This window comes from Galleria mellonella, unplaced genomic scaffold (assembly GCF_026898425.1).
Source record: "Galleria mellonella isolate WM207_F2 unplaced genomic scaffold, CSIRO_AGI_GalMel_v1 utg23, whole genome shotgun sequence".
NCBI lineage: Eukaryota > Metazoa > Arthropoda > Insecta > Lepidoptera > Pyralidae > Galleria > Galleria mellonella.
The window spans coordinates 3,201,582-3,227,288 of NW_026442045.1; the positions used below are offsets into that span (position 1 = coordinate 3,201,582).

The 25,707-nt window shown below is 31.9% G+C and overlaps 1 protein-coding gene across 2 annotated transcripts in view; it reads right to left on the reverse strand.

Moving 5' to 3' along the window:
* LOC113512945 (uncharacterized) overlaps positions 1-25,707 on the reverse strand; it is a 314,483-nt gene that overhangs the window by 33,562 nt on the left and 255,214 nt on the right. For both annotated transcript variants that reach the window (XM_052894780.1, XM_052894779.1), the window contains one exon: positions 9,744-10,005. In XM_052894780.1, coding sequence (XP_052750740.1) covers positions 9,744-10,005 — 262 coding nt within the window. The remainder of the gene's footprint in view (positions 1-9,743; positions 10,006-25,707) is intronic.

The following is a 25,707-nucleotide window of genomic DNA, read 5'->3' on the forward strand; positions in this document are numbered from 1 at the left end:
GAGAATAAAACTCATTGTTATGTTAAAGGCATAGTCCACAAACTGCTATAGATTTCATGGAATGCGTAAGATATGAGGTCGAAGGGGGTGATGAGTGTGAGGCGTGACTTTTTATTATTGCGTGACTCAGAGATGGGAAGGAAATGCGGAGACGTTACTTTTCACTTAATATACTTGTTACCTTTTAAAGTAAGACAAATTATGTCCTTATTTTAATATTTACGTGCCGCTAATGCTTGATTAATTCAGTATTTTATATATTCAATTGACTCCCAATGAAGTTCTCAGTTGGCTTTAATGTTTTTCGTGTGATTGTTACGCGATTTTCTTTGCTAATCATATAAATTTTATCACCATTAAAGTCATTGTTTTTTGGAGTAATTGTATTGTATTGTAAAAATCTTTATTGTACATAAGTCAGATTAAATACTAGTAAATGATTTAGTATACAATGGCGGACTTATCCCATAAAGGGATCTCTTACAGTCAACCTTTGAGAAGCTGAAAGAAAACTGTAGAATGTATAAGGGTAATAACCGTACAATTAAAGATAAAGACTATTGAAACTAAATAATACCCAGTAAAAAAAAATTGAATATATAACACAATAAAAACAGCTCTATATACCTACATATGTAAATAATAAAAGTAAATTAATAATAATATAACATTAATAAATAAAAACTTATACACATACACATACATATATACACATATACACACATACATATACATATACATATATATATATATATACATATATATACATACATAATACATACATACATACATACGTAATATTGACTTGTTAAATAATTTACTTATTTTTTTTATTTACTTTTTTTCGGTACTTATCCCAAATACAGGTAAATTAAATCTATTAAGATAACAAAGTTTACTCATTTATTTATCTAGTGACTTCAAGCCTAGGATAGCGATTAGATTGGAATGAGAAGGGGGGGGGGGAGGGGAAGGATTTCTTGTAACAACAGTTTTTGATATTTAAAAAGAAGCTCTTAAAATATTACCAAAGCCTAACTGCGGTTGTCAAGCCGCCTGCCAGTCGTGGCAACTGCTGGTAAAATTCCCCCTATGGGGAAAACCTATGTTCACTAGTGGATAATTAATAAATAGTATAATAATAATAAAAAACAAAACAATCTAGCATTAGAATATCGCTTTTGTTCGGCAATTAATAGTCGTTCGTGAAGTGCTTGTGCAGTTTTTGCTATTGCAGGAAATCAACCCACGGATTTTATTTCAAGATTTTTTTATTTCATCACGTTTATTACCTAAGAAAACCAGGAATGGAAATTGGAAATATATGTATATTAGCAGAAGGAATGTAGAAGACTAGGGTCATGAAGGGAAGCCAAAAAGAAAATAATAAAGTTGCGTGTTAATTTCGAATTCAGTAAATAATAATACAAAAACTATAAATAATATATGTGGCCTGTACTCCACATATTAATGATTACCTTTTTCTTCTCTTAGAAATTTTTAGGGATGTGGCAAGTGAAACTTAAGGCGTAATGACACATTGTATCTAGTCATATTCTGTCACCATCATCATCATTTTAGCCTGTATCTATTCATTGCTAGATATAGGTCTTTCTCAATGTCTTTCAACATGTGCGATCCTTCACTTATCGCAATGGGGGTACTTTTTCATATGACAGTTTATATCCTTAAGTCACCACGCTGGCCAAGTGAATTGGTGAGTGGAAATTTTGAAAGAATTTTTGAGTGGATTTTTAACGGAATTTAAGATAAGGAATAGGATGTCACTAAGTGGGAGGATGTGGGATACGATAGTTACAGCTGTGGTTTCCGGGCGTGTGTTCCTATATTCATCAGAAAGATGAATCCACTGAAGAACTCTCTACTCTGTCACCACACTGAGCTAATTATATACTTGGTTATATTATGAAGATAAACAGTAAGAGGATTTAGCGTATAGTGTGGTTTTGAAGTAGGCAGCTGTAGGTATATTCTTGTTAGCCTACACGTGGTTTGTATAATGTGGCTTGCTTAATTTACATTAAGATTGTTAACGCTTTGTAATTAGATAACGATGATATATGCAAACATACAGTATCTACTTGTTCACTTAAAATTACTCTTATAGTTTTAATTAAGACAAAAAAAGTTTTGCAGCATGTATAACAAACGAACTGTTTTTTCTATACAACGAAGGTAGCAAACAAGCATATAGCTCGTTTGATGGTAAACTGTCACTGTAGCCTATGGATGCTTGTAACACTAGATCATTGTCATATATGTATATTTGTTATTATTTATTTTACATAAATAATTTTATTTTGATATTAAATAAAGGCAACAAATGTACAAAATAAGTAGGTGTGTAGCATCATATAACATTTGAAATATTTCGGGGTATAACGGAAATAAGCCAATATATAAGCCCGGTGGATTAACAGGATTATTTATAGAAATGCCTGATGTAGGTAGGTACACGTTACATACATTATATGAAAATCGATAAATTGTACATACATTCCATTGTTATTTATTCAAACAGTATCGGTGTTATGCAGTAATTTCAGTAAGTAAATTTTGCTCAGCAAAAAAGTTGGTTTCAGTCGCGAACATACGTAGTACGATGTGATGTTTCGTTCTCAACCTACTTCAAAAAGCAGAATATTTTTATTTCGGTTGTATTTTTTTATGTTTGTTACCTCATTAGTCTGTTATTTGTAAACATAAGAGTATCGGCTGACTAGTAGAGAACGTCTAGAGCATTAAGTCAATATAGATTAAAAAAATAAATATTTGAATTTAGAATGTAGAATCGCGTTTTAATTAGTAGATATTTATTCGCAATTAGTAGATTTTTGGTCTACAAATAGAAGCAGCAACTTCAAACAAAATTAATGCAGGACTAACACGATTGTGAATGCTATCGATTGCAAAAAGAATTGTTAAAGTCAGTTCAGAATTGACGTCGTAATACAGTTTTGTTTTATCGTATTTTCTTTGTTGAAGTTTTGCCAAAATTTTCAAGAATTAACTGAAAATTAGTACTTGTTCTAAAGTTTTAATCGATTTTGGAAGGTATTCTTAATTTGTTTGTTTTTTGTTTATGTTGCAAAATGTATTCGTGTGAACCGATATTAGCTCTATTTTATATTTTTTTTAAGGGATGATAATGGAATGGTAACCCTGCCTGCGCTAATGGTATATGCTGGCGGGGCACCAGCGAAAGATGATAAGTGAGAATAAAACGCCAGGTCAGTTAGTCCATCGTGATAAATACACCTGGAATTCAGCACGATGGTTTCCAGGGGTGACCACGGGGAGGTCGACCTGACAGGATATATTGCTAGCAATGCGATTGGTAGTCCACATTACTAACAATCCCTCCCTCCCCCTTAATTGAGGCATTAAGACGCCAAGAGGTAATCAACGAATAAATAAATAATTGCTATGTATCTATTACATATCGGAGATACAAGTCTACCTCAAAGTATGCCTAGTACTCATGGTATAACTCTACTTTGTTTAGGATTAAATCATATCGTCAAATATATCTAGTTATTGATATATCCAGCTAATAATTTGTTTTATTTTAAATACACTTTCACATTTTATATCAATAATAATTAACAAGGATTCAATGAGCTGAACCGAGATAATTACGCGTAGTAAACTGCGCCTTTTACAGAGCTTCAACAACAAACGCGCCTATGCACGATTTCAAAAGTTTCCTACAGAAAATTTGACCAACGAACTTCGTGGTTAGACAGAATCAATAAATATTAATTAAAGGCATTAGAAGCAGAACCGTGTCAAACTAAAAGTAAATTTAACAGCAGCTATCGACCTTTCCACCAAAATGCTGCTTATTTATTTGCGGAGAACTCTCAGGTTTACTTAACCAAGGTTTACTTACCAAACGCTTGAAGACTTGGTTAAATAAATCTAAGTAGACATCAGTCGTCTCGTTACGAATAATTACTGACGTTATATAATATTTTGATAGCTATGCAATGACAAATTCAAAGGAACAGACATCTTAATGGGTAATCATTAAAACTGTATTGTGTAAATCAAAAATTGTTGTCCTTCTGACATAGCCATAAAAAGTAAATAAAAATTGATATTGTCTTATATATTTTATAAGTCGAATAATTAACATATTTATGTTTAAATAGTTAATGTTAAGAAATCTTTTGATAACTCTATCTGTTGGAATTCGAATCGATCTAGCCGTGTTAACATATAATTTTTTTTTGATAGCATTAAATCATTAGACATAGAATTAAAGTGTTTAGTTTTCAATTAAATTTATAATTTGCACAATATACAAAATATTCATTATAATCATATCAGTCGTTAATTGCCTATTGTTGAACATAAGCTTCCTCTTGGGGGTTTCACCAGTAGTTGCCACGTTTGGCAGACGGATTAGCAATCATAGTTAGATTTTGGAGATGTTTTAAGAGGTACGCTGATGTCCACTCCTCGTCTTCCCTCAGTCACCTCTTACGACACCCACGGGAAAGAAAGGGGTGGCCTATTCTATGCACCACACGGATACAAAATATTACAAAGTTAACATATAATTTGAGTTGCTCCTTTTTGATTACAATCGAAAGCAATGAAACATATGTACTACAGCGTAATAAAATAGGTGAAGTGTGATTTTAAGTCTTCACACGTCACACCGTACTAGAACTTAGTAGTAGTTACTAATTATTATACTGAGACATCGTTTCTCAACCTTCTTTAGCATTGTGACCTACAAAGTAGCTAAAAAAATATCAGGAAATAAAAATATAGCAACCTCTTTATTAGATATAATTATTTTTCACCTTTTATTCACATTTTGACTATTAGTAAATTTTTTGACTATAGAAATTTTCTGTTATCGATTACCAATAAAAAAAAAAGCCTTAAAAATCTTTTAAGAAAAAGAAAACCACCACATTAAATTCAAATGTTCGTTAAAATGTTAAGTAGACTTTATTTTATTTTATACCTACTCGTATAATAAGTAATTTTCTGATATATTTTTTAATTAAATATTTAAATAAAAGCATATTTCGTATACACATTTTGTTTACTGTACACATCGAGAGTCTCTTCAGGTCACGAACCCTAGGTTGAGAAACGGTGCATTAAGCTAATTGAATTCAGTTGTTTACGAGTGTGTTGTGCAGTCGCTCCCATTACTGGCCAGTCAATTATGCCACCTGTAAACATTTCATAACCCTCCCGTTAACAACGGCTTGCTATTTTTAATTCATGCTGCACCCTTTTTCTGGCCCCCAGTGTCACCGGCAAGATTGAACACTGGGCTTACACACTTCACTCTCAAATTTAATTTTTAATTAGAGATTACGATTTTAATTAAAGATATCGAGGGTATTTTACAAAATAAACAGGGTAGGAATTGAATTAATACAATATTTATATTGTTAACACTGGAGTGAAAGTATATAAGTATATAATATTCATGTATTTCCAACATATGAGGATATTTTATATTTTAATATCAATAATAAACCAGAGGGAGACTGTACAAAAGTCGATTGCTTGGGTACCTCTGTCCCATTCGTGTTTCTACCGTGAAGCAGTTGTGTTTGCATGGCTGTGTTTCGGTTTGAAGGGTGGGATATGGCGTGAATTTACAGGGTACAGAGGAATAATACCTGAGTCCTCAGGAATGGCAACGCATAGGGGGTATCATGGGCGAAACAGTATACTCTGTTATGTCCATGGTACTGTTCACGTCTATAGGCGAAGGTTACCACTTTCCATCAGGCCATTAGCTTGTTTGCCATTCTAAGTTGTTTAAAAAAAATGTATTTGCATATGTTGTTATTATATGAATATGTTTACTCATAGATATTTATATATAAATTGTATGTGATTTATGTATGTATAATATTATTCTATATGTATGTATGTTCATTCATCTTAAAACGTATTAATGTTGTTATCTATTAAAATATTTATTTCATTTACAAATTGATTTTGTTGGACCAATGCACCGCACATTTACTCACTCTGTTTAGCGTAACGGTTGACTGGTAGAGAACGCTATCAAGCATTAAGTTCGCTTTCTAGGCATATTTTAATGTAAGCAAAAGTATAAACAAATAAATTGTTAAACGTTGTTTACCGAGGAAGGGTTTTCATTGGATCGGTGATAATTTATTAAATTGAACGTTTTTATGCCCGTATCTAAAATGTCGCCAGCAATTGGATAACCAAGTCATGGTTATTGTTACCGTTAGGAAAGGCTATTTTTTATCAGTGAAATTGTATGATAATACAATCACTAATCTAATATGTAATGATATGTCTATGAGATATCAAATCTATTATCGTATTTAAAGTAGGTAGGTACTTGTTTATAATTAGATGAAGTTGCATCTGTGTGCATACAAGTATGCCACTGTAAACGCTCTCCAGGGTTTTTGCTAAAGCAACTGTGGATCACAGCAACAGCAAATTATGCAAAGGATATATTTATTTAGATTATTTTAAGTTTACTGAACTATCATAATTTAATTTTGTTTTTAATTGTTTTTTTAAGAAACGTATAGGTTTTTTTATATATACTGTAGTGGCAACCAAGTATACGACCCGTTTGGTAGTAAATGGGGTTACCGTAGATTATGGACGCTTCTAACACCAGGATTGTCACGCGCGCTTTGTCGACTTATATACCGAATATAAAACAGGTCTAATTTGGTTTTATGTAGTGAAAAAGTTTATAGGAAACTCATATGTCAATCGATGGGTACATTGAAGAACTGTATGTACAAAATTATAATAGAAAAAAAAATATTATTACAAATACCTAAAACCTTTTTTTATATTATTCGTCGGTAAATAATTATATTAAAGGCGAGCAGGTTAGCAACTACAGTTAAGTTTAGTGATGTTTTAAAAGGGGCGCTGCTGCCTATCACTCGACCATTAAATTCCCTTACACCCATGGGAAAGAAAAGGATGACCAATTCTATGACAGGACCATACTAGGTAACTTAAGATCGTAACTTAAGAAATATAAATACTCATTATTATTTTTCAATATCACAACTATTTACTGATCTTTTTATAAATAAATTTTTCCACTTTTCACAGTAAAATGTTATTACAACTCACCTTTGAAGGAATTTCATACTTTGCATAACCGCGCAGTAGTAGTATAAAGCGTCAGTATACCTACCGTTAATTTAATATTCTATTTAATTAAATTCCATAAATTTAATCCCGTTCTAAACTGCTCTCTTGTGAGATGAGATTGGGTACATTCCAGGGAAGTCAATACTTCGAAATGCCTAAATGTCTCATCGATTGTATCTTTCGTACAATTAGATAAATATTATAACCAATAAAGGTGAAGTAAAGCGATTTACTGGTAACTGGAAGTGCCGGATTAAATTAGTCGATTATCCTTTCTTAATCATTATGAATAATGTAAACTAGCTTGCAGTAGTTTTTACGGTACGCTGGAATAAACATAGAGTAAGACAGAAGATAGTCAAAATTACTAATAATAATAGTTCTGGTTTCTATTAGTAAAAGATATCTTTTGACATTTAAAGGTCTTATTAAGACTCGTCATATTAATTTTTCATAAATATCTTTCATGCACATTGATTGACATTGCTTAGTTACAATTTTATTATATTAGTAAGATAAGATGTGAAAGAGAGAAGGTTTGTTTGTTACCTCTTGGCGCTTTAGCGGTTCAACCAATGGTCATTCGGAGGGGAAGGGATTGTTAGTAATGCGGCTACCAGTCCCATTGCTAGCAATATACCCTATCAGGTCGACCTCCACTCGTTTTCTCCTGGAAACCATCGTGCTGAATTACAGATGTATTCATCAGGAGGGGCTAACTGACCTGCTTTTTCATTTTCACCTGTCATACCTCACTGGTGTTCCGCCAGCGTATACCGTTAGTGCAGGCGGGATTACCATTCCATTATCATTCATTAAAAAAACAATGGTCATTAAATTTGATACTCACATATTATTTGGGATAGAGATAGGTTGTAGGCTACTCTTCACCTCTGTCAATGAACGTACTCACGGATAAAGTCTCTGGCTCCGTTCTCATAAATTATAATTAATGATTATGTTTATTTTTTTATTGATCACGATCATACCTGATAGAAAGCTGAAAGATGTAGTCTAAGATGTGGCTCGAGGGCTTATGAATGGCCTGTTCACATTTGTCTTAAATTGGTGCAGATTATATTAGGATGGAAAAACAAAAGCAGGGAAAGAGTTCTACTTTTTGGCTGTACGCATGGTTATAAAATTTGGAATGTATTCGTAGCATCAAATCGTCTCCTATGAGCTTTTTGGCTCGACGTTTAAAAGAATCAAGTATATTCTATTTACATAATAAATGCATAAGTTTGTAACGATGAATGGACAGATGGATGTTTATTAATCATTCATGCAAAAACTATTGAATGGATTTGAATAAAATTTGTTGTAAAGGTAGGTTATATTCTAATTTAGAACATAGGATCAGGATAGGCTTTTGCTTCACATGGGCAAAGACGTGGGATATAGCTAATAATATGTAATAAAATATATAGGAGCGAAGAAGAATAGTTCCTTTTGGAGTTTCATAGTAAAGTGGAAAAAACAGAAACCATATAAATTTTTAATGTCCCTCTTCCCAGAAGTTCATATGTCACGAATTCAGAACATCATAACTTTTTCAGTATAAGTTACGATTGCTATGGAACTTTATAAGGAGTTGTAACCTACTGTCATAATAATGTACGAGAAACATTTTTTATGCATGGATCTTTGATAATGAAAAGATCTTTTTGGATTTTATTTGTTTAAGAAACGTATTTTCATATAGAAATTTTAGTTTTGTAATCATATAGTAGATAACGTTGTTTGCTACTAAGATTTTCTTGTATTTGATAACTTGCCTTATGAGACGATTAAAATTCCCTATCATTCTTACCGAGGTAGTGGTTTTATTGTACATCATTGGTAGTATATATTTGATTTATGGTACCTAGTTGTTTACACTAGAATTTACTATGACGTTTATTTTAATATAATGGTTTTATCTTATATATATATATATATATATATATATATATATATATATATATATATATATATATATATATATATATATATATATATATATACATATATATGTCTATAGGCAATGATTATCACTTTCCATCAGGTGGACCGTCAGCTTGTTTGCCATTCTAAGTTGCATAAAAAAAAAACGAAATGCTTAGTTTTGACAATGCATATGCTTATGGAGTTTGACATAACTATATCTCAACTTATAAATCGAAACAGCTAAACGAGCATAGCTATTCGACAACAGGTTAAAAAGAGATACTGATGTAAAAGACAAGCAAACTGATAGTTTATCTAATAGAAAGTAGTATTACTACCTAAAGACATAAATCACGGTACATATATCCCAACATACTTTCTACTCAGAACAGAGAGTTCAGACTACAGAGAACAGGTCTCAGTATGAGAGATATAGGTACTACTATAGTTGTATCTACTATAATCTTGATGGTCAATCGTCATTATATAGTATTGCCACAGGTTCCTTCTTTGGTCGCAGTCTAATGTGCTTTATATTAGACTGCGATATTTAATCTGCCTCTCATAACCATGTTGATATATTGCATTCATACTTCGTAAATACACTGACATATTGAATCTATTTCCAACATTAACAATCTCTAACAACATACCTGAATTGATCCCTGGCATTAAGCGTCTCTTGTTTGATGGACAATATAACAGGACCCAGGTCTTCATCGTTGGTGAAATAATTCCAATGCTCCGTTCCGTAGAAATACTTCTCGTAAGTCTCTTGTTCCACGGAGGTGAGCTCGAAGCCACCTGATCTTTCCCATTGCTCCTCGATAACCGTTTTCTTTTTTGGTGTACTACCTCCGTTGTCGCTACTATCCTCCGCAGCTTCGTCCAGGGAACCAGATCTTCTGTGACGATCTGAAAGAAGTATTATTATGTAGTTGTTTTGTAAAAAAAAACAGAGTGGATATGCTGCTATAGTATTTATGCGATTATAGCCTTTAACATCCATTAATTTACTATTATGGGGTTTTGTAGATGTTTAAAAGAAAGATTTAGAAGTAGTAATGATTATCCATTCATCTATTAACGGGTTCTAATTTTGGTTTATTTATATAAAAGTATGCAAACAAATGTTTCAATGTAATGATTATTACAGTTCTCCAAATTGGTAATGATCTATCTTTACAGCAGATTCCTTACGGTAATCAATTTAAGTGGTTATAGACTGGCCATAAAGCTTGAACAATTGATATCCGATGAGATAGAAAGGTGTGGCGATCCCGAAGCGAAATGAAGAGTACGATGATGCTATGGCTTTAAAATTGTTGATTGGCTTAGGAACGTTTCTTATGGTATTATTAAAAGTTGTATTATTAAAAGATGTATTTTTATGTATTATCTGTGCTTATAGTTATGTTAATATGTTATAGCATTTTCTTATCCTTGGCTATCAATGGTTTTTCTTCTTTTACGTGCAATTATCCTCAAAAATGGCAACGCATGAAGGATATTATGGACGACAAAATATATTCTGTTATGTCTATGGTAATGTTCATGTTTATAAGCGACGTTTACTATTTTCCATCAGGTGAGCCGTCAGCTTGTTTGCCATTTTAAGTAGCATAAAAAAAGTTACGGTTAGCTGGTAGAGGATGCTAAAAAGCAATTAAGACATACTTACACATACTTATTTGACACACGTTATTATTTATTTAGTTAACCAAACAATCATCTGTTTTGTATTATTTGCAGTCGTTTCTACGTAAAGTCTATTGGAGGCGTGATAACGCCCATAACAGCTCCATCATATGAATAAAAGAAAGGACGGGAGTACATAAATAAGAGGAGAAAATCATAAAGCACACGTCTAATGTCTCGAGATTCATATTTGACGATATAAGCATAGGAGCGTTATTATTTCACTGCGTCTGTACAGCGGCATATCTCATTTTTAATTCCCACAATGCGAACTCACCGTAATCGGATTATTTGCGACAATTCCTGCGCCGCGAGATAATGCCGAAAATTATAAGCAGTAGGTACATTCTTTGTAATACCAGTCTTGCCATTACAGGCAGGTATAGGATTAGAAGATTTTGAAGGAACGTATTTTGTGTCATAACCTGTCGGTTGTGTCTTAGTGCCTACCTATGTCAAAAGGTACTTATCTGCTTGTAATTTTTTGCATGATCGTCTTGTATGGAAAAGTCAATATATACAGTTTAACTGTATATAGTGGCTTTGCCAGCATAATAAAATATGTTAAAATTTAATTTAATTCAAATCTGTTCAGTAACAAAGTTGAATTATGTAACAAACATCTAAACATTACACATGGGTAACTCAACGATTTTTCTTGCGACAACTCAGTTATTTAGGCGCATTCCACTATGCTAGCTCATTGGATTACTCCCAAATTGTGCTGTGGCATAGAGGATGACTTGTATTGCTGTATCCTATATTTAACCATGTCCTACAAAATGGAGGATGAAAAAAAAACCCATTTCCTTACTCTACATTATACTGCATTTACATACCGTCTACACAGTTTACAAATATTATCTACATTTCTCCAAGTCTAGAACCCATTTTGCTTTTCTCCAATAATTTCCCGGTACTGTGCTGAACGCCAATTCATTTTAAAGAAGTGAGTTGACACATCCAGTTTAGTGAGTGGGTGCTATTGCACGGCGTAATACTGTGTTACCCATGTGCTATTAAATATCTTTATAAACTTTCACATTTATAATAGAAGTAGGATTTACTATAATTTATATTAACTTTATAATGCTCTTAAATCATGAGTTTTAATGAATGTGTTTATCTTTTATAACTGTTTAGCACTTTAAAATGAGATCCAGGACTAAATAGGTTTACAGAGAAAATTAATACCAACTTTTGCAAGAAAATTATTGGACTTCAAGCTCTCGCATATTTTAAACGAATTAAAAAGGAGCAAGCTCTTCATTCGCCCGTATTTTTAATATGTATGTTGTATGACATCTTTAATCATTATGATAGGGTAAATCTTTTTGCTATAGATAAAATTTACTCCCATATTGATCTAGAAGTAATTTTGATCGGTTCTTTAAGCTCAAATGTTCCGAAAATGGTTCTTAATTTTTTTGACTTTTAAATTACTATGAGATACGTTTTTTATATTTATTTTGCAAATCAACAGGGTTTACTCTCTTGTTGGTCTTATATTAATTTAACGATGATTGAAGCTGTGGTCTTTTTAAATACTGGTTGTGTGGAGCAAAATTAATATGTAAACAGGCACTTCCATGATATAATTTTAATATTTTCACAACTATGCTAGCTCTGTAAAACATTATATGTATTTTTAGTATCAGTTTTTACCCGCAAATTCGTTCATGTGACCGGGATATATTATTTACCGGGTTAAAAGTTAGCTTACATGTCCTTTATTCGAAATACTGGATATTATTTATACTAATATTATAAAGAGAAAACATTTGATTATTTGTTTATTTGTAATGTATAAACTCAAAAACTGCTTAATCGATTTTAAATTCTTTCACTTATAGAAAACTACATTATGACGAGTAATATAGACAATATATTATTTTAGAAAATTCTATCTATAAGTGCGGAGCCGGGCTGGATCGCTAGTTAATGACAATTTAATGGTAATCCGTTGATATACTAAGCCTTCAAGAGTTAACAAACAAACACACACATAACTTTTATAATAATAGTAAAGATTCATTAAAGTTCCAGCATGGACGAAGCAGTATGCCGTGTCGCGTTATCATAAATGAGGTACACAGTAATATCGTTTGTGTTCGAGAAGCCCGTATATAATTTAGCTCCTCTTTTGTGGTTTAATTCGCGTATTTAAATTGTTGAATTTAATTTAAATTTCTCACATGTTTACCTAATTATTTCCCTTATGATTCCTTATAACTTCAATGAAATGTTAATTTTATACATTTCCGTATCGGTATCAGGTAAGAATTTCGGTTTGTAACGGTATTGAGATACGTAAAGTTTTTGTAGACTATATATTATGTAAGACTGTTTTGATTCCGTAAGTAATCACTATGAAGTAAAGAATTTCTAACAACAAGAAGACTTCCAACTTGAAGGTATTTTCGATGCGAAGGTGTAGTAAACAGTCACAAAGTAACTAATTAGATTTTACCCCCGACTACGTTCGCGTGACCAGAATATGTTTATTGACCGGGATGAATAGCAGTTCTATATCCTTTTCTATTTTAAACAGTACGAGTACATTTATACCAGATTTTGTGATAATTGATTTAATCATTAACGTCGAGAGGTAACAAACAATCACTTTCACATTTATAATATAGGTAAGAATTACCAGTTGACATCAATACCCATGGGAGACAAATATTCTAGAGTGGTAACCTTGTAAAGTAAAACGAAGTGTAGGATGATCCCCCTAATGATGATGATTGAGCGACAACCTCAAATGCAGAGTTAGTAGACACAAGTAGCCCACAAGAACGGAACCGTTCCTTGTGGGAATCTATGGTAGAGATCTATGATAAGCAGCGAACAATTAACGGCTGATATTATGATGGTAATGATCAAGAAATAACGAGTATTTCTTGTAGTTTTGAAACATTAATTTTAATTAAATTAATTATTTCATAGTATTTATTAGATACAATACAAATAAAAGAATAGTTTAAGTCCAGTGACACTCGTTGGACGGGATCTAATAGTATCAATAGGGCTAAGGAATGCCCAGACAGATCAACCCTTGCATGGGCGAGTGAGTTTTCGGATGGGAGGACAGGTTAAGCCATTGATCTCGATTGTTGACACTAGATTATTGTCGTTGAAGACAAGTTTTCGAGCCCGAAAACTGTATGGTTGACCACAATTCGCAATAGACTGAGGGTATTTTAGAGACTAGATAGAGCATGAGAAGCAAATTAAAAGAAATCGAAATTAATTCCACGTTTATTTCTAGTAAAATATATTTAAATAAAAATCAGTTGGTTAATATATATAAGCATATCATTTCAGAACGGCTTCTTGGGCTAGGTCTTTTTTTTTTTGTTGTGATTGTAATTGTTAGGAGGTTTGTGTAAAAGAAAATATTTGAAAATTTTGTAATGAAAAGTAAAAAATTTGGGTTATATGAAAAGAATATTTGGTACTTATACACAGGCTGTTAGTTTATAATTCTTAAATTTAAGAATTTTTGTAATATAAAATAAGAAATTGACTTAATGCATAAAATTAATGAATAAAAAATTGAAGGAAATTGAACAAAATAGGACATTCGATATTATTAAGTCTAAAAGATACAGAATGAAATTGATAATATTAGCAACATTTTAAGAGAGTCTTATAAAAGAAAGAATAGGTCGAAAAAGGGAAACAAATTTTGAGCTTCCTATACCAACATGGCACGTATATCTGTCAAGTTACGAATACTATCGAAAGTTAATTTTTTTTGTCATTTTCGGAGCCAAAAATATATTCGGAAAAATGGAAAATTAACCTTTATCAGAGAGATGGAAAAGATGGAGTGGTGGAGTTATCACAACAGATGTAACGAAATGTCCATGTGTTAAGAACTTACGCTATCTCGAGGATATTTCAGATTATCTCTTAAGGAGAGTTCTTGTTTATTTAAGAAACTTGAATAATTTTCCTGCCAAAACGCCTTCTTAGATGTAATTGAAATCTATTCGTCGAAAAAAAATACCAGAAACCTACAGACTCAATATTCGCTCAAAGTCGCTTTGAAACACACATAATGAAATACATCTTTGTAGGTACTTCCAGACTTAATGAAAAGATATTGGCGTGTATCACAATGTAAGCAGATTATTTGGTAAGTATTACAATTTAAAGACGTGCATCTTCGACATATTGGAGATGTAGCGTATATCAGAACTTGGTTTCCTAATTAAGACTACAGTGGGGACACTAACCGAAGTTTGGCTTACTTCCCTTATTGTTCCTTATTGTTTAATATAGAGAGTGTTCGATGCAGTCTTAATGAATTATGGACCCAGTCCCTAGGGTTGTTAATGTTTTAGCTATTGATATTGCAGTTTCAATTTAAAATAAGAGGCATTTAAAGCATGAAGTTATAATCTGGAAGGATATGCTTGAGAACGGTGGTCTGAGATTGTGATGAAGACTAAATCCCAGTTGATAGTTAGATTTTTCTTCTTTCTGAATTGAGAAGAAAAAAGTATATAAACTAACTGGGACAAATGATTATACTTAAGCAGAAGATAATAAAATAATTTATAGTGAAAGCACATCACCAATTATGTTTCTGAAGTCTGAATATCAATGATATAACGAAACGCAAAGAACATCATTCGCAAAGAACTAGTAGCAAGTGAAGAAAATGTACCTAGTTTGAAACATGTCCTTTTAGAATAAACTACTATGTCTGCAAGTTAATCAATAAATTGAAAGACAATAACATTTTTAAATATCTAGTTGGTGTTAATTAAGTTTTCTTTAATAAATACTACCTACTACTATCTACCTACGTATACAATGTAGGTACAGATATTTCGAAGCTAAATATTTAGATTGTCCTATCAATAAAGCTAACCTTGGTGAACTCGTCGATCAATAAAGTCTTTGTGACTTTGATTTAATTAGACAATTATAAATAGACTATTTGTCTCTTACGGCTTTAACTGGTCTCACCCATTGCTGCTTGTTGTTTTGGTTTATTGATTATAGATCTTTTTCATTAACGGAAAAATCGTAACAAAGTGTTTTAATATAAACTAAGAGTAGCCATACCCGTTTTTTTTATATGTAAATAAATTAATAACAGTATTTATTTATTGATATCTAAAAATTAAAATAAACAAAAATTGTGAACAAATTTGTTTATATATGTAAATTTTAATATGTTTATATATAAATTATTACTAGTACTGCATTCGAGTATTCTGACACTTCCCTAAGGTTGACTGGGAGAGAATGCTTTTAGCATTAAGTCCGCCTTGTACAAATAGATGTATTGATGAATAAATAAATAATGTTATAACCTAAGCTCGCCCCCCCATTCAGCGTTCATAGATTACTACTCCAACTTATAAGAACGTATATCGAAACACGAATTTCTTCGTATGTTTCGGTATACAGTGGATAGTTTGAAATAATTATGATATTAATTTGATATTTCGTTGTATTAAATTAATACCATAATTATTTCATACTATCCACAAAATTGATGGATTGTATGCTTCATTAAAGCAGTTTGAATATCAACAATCAGTTCGCTAGTATAAAGCCGAGTGTCCGATGGCACTTCATTCTGTACACGTTTTCAATTTATCGGATGGCATTGTTGCTATCTCTGTTTGCGGGTGACGCTAGGGTCGACAGGTTTTAATTAAATTTACACGGTATATATCCATGTTAATTGGAAAACTATTTTATATGCTTACACAGCCAAACGGTGCTTGTTTATTTATATTTACGTAATCAAATTAGAAGATACAAATACAACATATGTTGTATCTACACAGAAATGTGACAGAGAAAATTTTTACCGAAGAATCATGGGTCGAAAAACAATAAAAAAAATTGTACTTCCTATACTAACACACTTTCTTTTCTATGGGTGTCGTAAGAGGCAACTAAGGGAGGGCGAGGGTGGGCAGCAGCGTCCTTCTTAAAACATCTTTAAAGCCTAACTGCGGTTGCTAATCTGCCTGTCAAGCGTGGCAACTAACGGCTAAACCCCCTTAGGGGGAGGCTTATGTTTAGCAGTGGACAGCTAAAAGCTGATATTCTTCATATCAGCTGTTATTACCTATTATGTAGTTCTATTTTAACAGTCCAAAGTAACAGTTTCATGAATATCACATATATATGCAAGGTGTTATTTATATTCCTGAAAATAACGTACTAATATGGTTTTTGTTTGATGGTCCCCGTGATGCAGTTCTATTTTGATTCTAGGGTCAAACAAAAAGATTTTTTTTCACCAGCTTAGAAATAAAAAAATAGCTAAATTGGTATTCTTTGATTGTTTTTTTTATAACAACCCAGCGTAAGTATCAGGTGATTGGTGAGACAGAGTAGCATTATTGTTTTAAATAACTATGTTAAAAAGACTATTATAATATGGTACCTAAATGTTTTGAAAAAAAATCATAAATAATTTTATACATGGCTTGGCCCAATAAAAACAGTGATGCGAATAAAATAGTGGGCTTTTGCCAGCTTTTATATCAATTTTGTTACGTAATAGAATGTATCTATTACGGAAATTGAAAGCATTTTCCCTTAAGGCTTTCAACTAATGTCATGAGTGACAGCCCTACCATGTACTGAGATCCCGGCGCCCGTCGTCGCGTCTCCTCCCTTGTCTCGGATTCCATTCAAAAGTCACGTCATAGTGGGAGACGACATGATACTGTTGTGGTACATTGACCCGGTAATCAATGGTGCTTTACCTTTTAGCGATATAGGAGTGAAGCCCACTGAAATAAGTATCGTACTGACAAAATTTTGGTCATTCTCAAGTAAATACTAGAGAATGCAATTATTTAACAGTATCTTTTACGATGAAAATTGAAAGCATTTTCCTTGTAATACTTTGAACAAATGTCACGGATGACAGCCCTACTCGATGTCAAAATCCCGGCGCCCGTCGTCGCGTCTCCTCCGTTATCTTGAATACCATTCAAAAGTCACGTCATAGTTGAAGATAGCCTGATATTGTATGGCATAGTGACCCGGTCATCAATGGGGTGATTCTGAAGCATCATTTTATATATTTATGTAATTTAACCTTCTTATATCAAACGTCAAAAGTCTTATTGACCTATTTTGGTTATTGAAGTATTTTATCTTTTTGTTTTGATTTAATTTTTTTATTTAATAAGAATCAAACACAGTTAAAACCAAATCCTGTGACAAACAAATAATTAATTTGTTTGTCACAGGGTTTGGTTTTTATGAGGTAAATTTTTAATTGACAATTTCGTTTCGTTTCAAAATGCTCGTTATAAAATTAAAAATATACTTAGGTAAGAGTAAACTCAATCGATTACATAAACAATTGTCAAAATCTGTTCAGAATTGTGACGTAATTGCGTAACAAAAAAATTCTACTGTATTAAAAACCTCATTCTTATGGAAATTGCTTCAAATTTATCGGTAAAATACTCGATTGAACTCCGATTTCGTTTTGCCCTGTATAAATAATAATAATTATTATTATTATGTATAATTAAGTACTTGTGTATGTATTATGTGCAGTTTTCTAAGGCCTTCACACAGTCCACTGTATATAATTTACTTATTTATTAACTAAATATGAAAATGAAATTGATTAATTTTTTTTCATTGTTTTTTGGTTAAATTTTTTGTTTGAGATAAAAATTGTAAAAGTAAAATTGTAAATTGTAAAATTATAATTATTAAATCATAACTAACCCAGTTATACATTTTAACATTTTTTTTGTTTGTAACTTGTCACTGTTTAAATAATATAGATATGGGTAACTAAAACTTAAAGAAAAAGATTCCTACTTTGATTGACTTTTATGCGTATATCTACCTATATTACGTGATATTTTCAACAGTTAAGAAATAAATCTTGATTATCATGGTGAATGTTTTAATGCTAAGGGGTTTCTGCGTTATGTTCTTAAAATTTTGAATGAAATTAATTTCGTAATATAGAATTGACTTAAGAAATTTATTGTTAATTCTTTTACGTCATAGTTATGGATAATACAAAATATGTAAATATTGCTTTCTTGAAAACGTCTCTCTCAATTTTAACAGAGACATGAAGTAGCAAAATAAACCATTTTCAAAATTTATGCCTATAATTATTTTGAAGTATCGAATTTAACGACGACCATATTACAATACAAATGGCTGTAATTTTATTGGAATGAACCAATGGGTCGTAGTATTTAATTAAGTTTATAAACAAGAGTAATAAATAAATTCATTTCTATGGGGTTATTTTGAAGAAAGTCATGGTATAGAAATATTTTATACGTTTATTTGTGATATATTTTGGAGCCGAATAATAAAATAGGGAACGAAATATTGTATGAAAGTTAAAATATATAAAATCAAAGAATAATTTGTTTAATCAACGGAAATCAGTTTGATAAAAAAGTAAATATATACCTGTAGGATAGTATCTTTATACCTACGAATAACACTGATTTGTTATTGTTTTAGTGTTATACATGCCATAATCTCAGTTTTGTGTATACGCACTATTTTTGGATCTTTTATGTACTGACCATTACTTTTTTTTGCGAAAATTTTTATAATTTGTATCTTAACATAATTTGTACTATTTACATAAGTTAAGGGTCCTGGTTGCTTGTAATACGAGTTTAACATTTAATACAGGCACCAACCCAACAAATAATATTGTATAAATGTTCTGCATGTTACATGTACATTCACTGTTAGATTAGTAAAAAACTTTTATCATATATATATTAATTATCAATTATTTTCTTTACCTCTTACTTACCTGTTCCAAAGTTTTGAACTGAGCTGTCGTTTAAATTTTTATGAACAACATTACATTACATTACAACGTTGTAGTGATTTTTTATGACAAAAATAAAATATAATAATAAACTTATAATTTTCAATAGACTCATTTCTTCAATAACTTATGTATTGCAATTTACATTTACAGGTTGAAATATGTTTGAGAATCAACTATTGTTGCAAAAAAGGTCAAATTCTGGGAAACTCATAGGATATTGGTGAACAGAGGACTAATCGGATTTTTTGCCGGATACGTGTATAAAATAAACAAGTTTCGGCGACAGTTTTTGATGAAACAACCGAACCGGTGCAGCGGATACTGGGCCTTAATGCATCGCTTACTTGGTTTTAACGAATCGTTTCACGGAATCCAATCCATCATCCTGGCTAAAAATATCAATGTATTTGTAAAACCAATTTGTGTAGAATGGATGTGAACTCAACCATATAAAGTTGGGCTTTATTTAATGTTTGCTAAAATAAAATAAATAAACTAAGATTGTTTTTCAGAAAAGGAAATTATAGAAATAATTATTAAAATAGTTTCGCAATTGGCAAAACTGTAAACCCAAAATTAACGAATACAGGCGATTTGAACCTTTCTCATTTTCCTCTGGAAGCATACATATAGCAGATACCTGTTTCGAAAATGGAATCTCAATACTTCGAAAATGGAATAGAAATATCAAATAATGAGATTTGGAGATGTAGGTTGAAATAGATTTTTTTCTATTGAATAGTGCTGGCAACTAAGTTGTCTGTAGATATAGATTAAGAATAAGCTCCTTTGTATAAGACTAGAGATATTGATATAGGAATTCATTTAAGAATAAGACTTTCATATAAAAAAAAAATCTGTGTCTGTGTTTTAAAACTGACAGTTCGTATTTCTTAAAAAAATAAATAAACATTTTTTTATTATAATAAAAAATAAAAGTCACGATCATAGCCCACGATTATATATCTTTTTTATTTATTCAAACTGGATAGTAAGTCATCAGCCCAATAAATTAATATTAACAAAAGACAATGGAATACAAAAAGCGACAATATTTACTAAAAGCCATGTAAGTCTCGGCATAGAATAGGCAACTCCTTTCTTTCCCGTGAGTATCATAAGAGGCAACTAAGGGAACTTATGGTGGAGGGATGGGCAACAGTGTTCCTCTTAAAAACCAAACTGTGGTTACCAACCCGCCTGATAAGCGTGGCAACTATTGGCAAAACCCCCCTCATGGGAGAGCCAGATTGGGACAGTTAGCGGCTGATCCAACAACAATATTTACTTACTTACTTATTCTTATGATTATAATCTTTAAGATGACCAGAGGTTTTGCGTGTAAAATTCTAATACATTATTTAAATATAATAACATGTTTAATTTGGTCAATAAAATTTTAAGAACTTAATTAAGTGAAAGTGCAACTCAAAGATATCAATCACGGGATATCAGTATCTTGAATCCCTCGCGAAAAATACGGAAAATTTAATTTCAACCGTGGATAATGTGACAGGGAACGAATTATACTTCCAACTTTCCCTTGGAAGGATGTTTGGCAGTGGATATTTTATGATTTTATTAGATTAAATATGAGCAATATAATTTTTGTTTTTAAATTATTAAGGTATTTGTTTTGAAAGTAGAATCAAAACTCTCAGGACTGGCATGTATAATGAGATGAGTGAAGAAAGTGGATGAAGCAAAAGATGTATTTTATTTTCTACCTACCTCGTAAAGGATTTGGCACGAAAATAGTTAAATCGATCATCATATCATCTTCATCATATCAGCCATCAACTGTTCACTACTGAAAACAGACGGGAGGCTTCAAGGAGCTAGCCAGTAGCTGTCACGCTTGTCAGGTGAGTTTGCAACTGTAGTTAGGCTTTTGGTGATATTTTAAGAAGGACGCTGCTGCCTTTCCCCATTGAAGTTCCGCAGTCGCCTTTTACGATATCCACGGGGAAGTAAAGGGTGTGCCGGGACTACACGGCATAACAATAGTATAGATAAATAGATAGGTAGTGAAATCTTTTCTAAAATGTAGATATTTGATAAGATCTAGACTAATCTATGAGTATTATGATCAGATATACCTATCTGAGGTATAAGTCAAGTCGGCGTGCATGGATGAGAGTTACAAAAATGATTGAAGTACATATGTATATATATGTATGTAAGACTAGCCTTTGGCATTTGAATTTTTTGATCTACCACGCAATAGAATTGCGTGAAGATATTATATAAATTGTAATTTCTTTTTCTCTGTGTTCCATCAACTTTTTCAATATTACATTTAAAACACTGCGTAGGTTGTAACATTTTATAACACGTAAATAATGAAAAAATGTAATAAGACACTAGTACTGGTAGAATCCCCTGAAATCATTTATCTTTATCAGGCTAGGTGAAAGTATAGGGCACTTTCAGCACTACAAACATAACCATTTCTTATTCATGATAATGCATTTCGTACGATTGTACCATTATACTGGATTAGATTTTAAAACAGCTAATATTTTCTAACAGATACGAGTATTCTAAGTATATATATATATATATATATATATATATATATATATATATATATATATATATATAAAATAATTAACTTTTACCCTCGGCTCATTTACGTGACTGGTATATGCACCCTGCCTGTGATAGCCTTCATCCCATAAAGCATGTGTGTACCAAATATCATGGTGATTGGTTAAGCCGTTTAGGCGCTTAGAGGTAACAAACAAACAAATTTACTTTTACATTTGTAATAATTTAGTAAGGACAACTTCGTTAGATAAAGTATAGACTTTATTAATATTATAAGTGTAAAAGTGAGTTTGTTTGTTCACATAGGACATTATGTCTTTGTAATAAAATTATATTTGATAAGAAATTCCAGGTGACTGGAGCAAAGCTGTTATTGTGCCACTATATAAAGGCAGCGGGTCACAGCAGGAGTGCAAAAATTTCCGCGGAATAAGCCTTCTTAGTGTTGTAGGCAAATTGTATGCTAGGATTTTGATTAAAAGAGTGATGAATGAGACGGAAAGTAAAATTTGGGATGTGCAAGCAGGGTTTCGAAAGGGTATGGGATGTACGGATCAAGTCTTTTCCTTAAGGTGCATAACAGAGAAAACCTTAGCTCAACATCAGAAGGTTTTCTGCGCCTTCATTGACCTTGAAAAGGCTTATGATAGAGTGGAGAGGAATGAACTGTGGTCAACACTGGCAATGTATGGGGTGAGCAGCCATTTGATACGGGCATTCAAATCTTTATATAAGGATTCAAATGCCTGTGTCAGAATAAATGGAGTCTATACAGACTGGTTTGGCATTGAACGCGGTGTTAGACAGGGCTGTGTAGCGTCTCCTTGGCTGTTCAACCTATTTATGGACAGTTGCTTGACCGATTTGAAAGGATCTAATTGTGGATTCAGGATGAATGAGTCTCTGTTTAAGACTCTTTTATACGCCGACGACCAAGTACTTTTTGCATCGTCGGAGTATGAATTACAACAAATGGTGACTATAATGAATGAAGCGTATGCAAGAAAAGGTATGAAAATAAATGCGAAGAAGACGAAGGTAATGGTTTTTGAGAGGAATGAAAGTTTAACGGCATGCCAGATTATGATAGGAGATGAAAAAGTGGAGCAAGTGAGTGAGTTTCTATATTTAGGTTCTTTGTTTACGAGGGATGGGAAGTGTGAAAGAGATATTGAGAGGAGAGTTAAAGCGGGAAACAGTGTTAACGGTGCACTGCTCTCGATTATGTCAAGTAAAAATGTATCGAGCAAAGCTCGCCTTGCTATAATTCAAGGAGTACTGACACCAACACTCATGTATGGAAGCGAATCGTGGGTATGGCAGAAGAAGCATGAAAGTAAGATAAATGCTGTACAGATGAGAGCTTTGAGAAGTATGTGTGGTATTACTTTAAAAGATAGAGTAAGAAACAGTGTGATTAGAGAGAAGTGTGGACTGAAAGTCGATGTAGTGACCAAAATCGAAAAAGGAATGTTGCGTTGGTTTGGTCATTTGGAGAGGATGGATGAAAGAAGAATTACGAAAGAGATTTATCGAGCAAGAATGAATGGAGATGTCGGTAGGGGCCGCCCTAGACGGACGTATGTCGACCAAATAGGCGACGTGCTGAAGAAGGGCCAAATTAAAAGTACCCGTAACCGACGAGCGTGTATGACAAGATTGATGAATGTGGAAGAAGCGAAAGAGGTTTGTTTGAATCGAAGCATTTGGCGTTCCATTGTTTCTGCCTACCCTAATGGGAGTCAGGCGTGACAGATATGTATGTATGTAAGAAATTGGGATAATAATTTGAGAACAAATTGAGAATGTTTTTTTGGACAAATAGATTGAATAAAATGTTTTCAATCGTGAAAAAGAAAATAACTTGGGGGGAAAAACAAATTGAGAAATCCTTTATTTTGGAAATGTGACTAATATAATAAAATTGAATTTAGACGATGTTTGTACATGAGAGATATTTAAGAAAAAATAATATGATGGGTTTAAGACCAATAGAGGTCAAAAATATATTTTTTAGAAATTTTGTATGTCTGTTTGTTCATCTGTATGAGTGTTTGTTCTGGTATGACGCAAAAACTCTACACCAAGTTGGATGCGGTTTTTATTGTTGTGTTCCTGAAAGTCTAATTTAAAATGTAGTGTATGTTTTATTTTTATACAAGTAGTCTACTGGTTGGTTGGTTTTCTTACTTTTGGAACCACGCATCCGAAGTAGCAGGCAAAAAGCTAGTTAATTAAAATTTCACATAATTTTATTTTCTTACTACAGGTTACCGTTACACTGTTAATTGATGGACAACGTTACCTTTAAATATGGTTTCTACTTATAAAACATGCAACGACAGTGCTCTAAAGTAGTTTTATTTTTCTGGTCAGGCTTTATACTGTTTAACCCGATGACAATGAGGAAAATAATAAAACGGCCATTACACGAGCTGTCTCCTAAAATTTGCATAATTATTTTATAAAGAACGTAAATATTTTTATATTTTTCTGCGTATTTTGGCGGTTATGTACATTTGATTATTTTATGATACGTTTTCACCGAGTTGCGGTAAATTGATTTTGATATTTATTTTTATGTCATAAAAGGCTTTAAAAAACTCTATCTATGTACTGTACCAATATAAAAAACATTCGTACCAACTTATTGATCGACTGGTGTAACAATGTATGTAAATCGCAGGTGTTCGAAATTCGAAATACAGATTAGTTTTTTAAATTGACATTCACTAAGAAAGGATTTCCCGAAATTTCTATGAGAATGGGAGGTAATTAAAGTAACTTTGAATTAAGAATAGGGGTAAGCACCTTTAGATGTATTATAATTAAGGATATGGGTATGATTTATATATTATTCAATTAATAATAATAAAGTTAATAATTATTGTGTTTTATTGGTTTATTACCATATTATGCTTATACATACATAAGACTTCATGATGTAAATACAATTTTGATAAAAAAATGTTAAACATCTTTAACAATCTTACCTGTCTCGAGTGATGATAGTACCTCATTTATTTTTCTAAGTTGTGAAAAAAAATATTTAGGTGGAAAGTATTCCGTATGTTGATTATCTCGTATATTGAAAGCAAATTGGATGTAAAATTACATCAAATGTAATTCATATGCACAAATATAGAGAAATCTCCTTTTTACGTGTATGTTACCTTAAATACCATAAATTCTTTATAGGCTTTCCTGTAATCCATAGGTAAAGAGCTATTTTTTGCATTATTTTCAAAATTTAAGACCCTGTAGTTTTGTATATATGTGTCCATATATTCAAATGGGAATGGTTAATTTAAGATTGTTACAATAAGTCTTTTCATTTGATATATTACACGATATACTTTGCAATTTTTTTTTATTTTCTATTTTATTCCCGAAAACTGACCTCATGTTTATTTATTTATGATACAGCTACGTCTATGGGTTATTGACTTACATGTATATACCAAATTTCAATCCAATTGGTCCAGTAATTTCAAAGCAAATTGATTGTGACAAACTGATGAGCAAACAGGCTCGCATATACACGC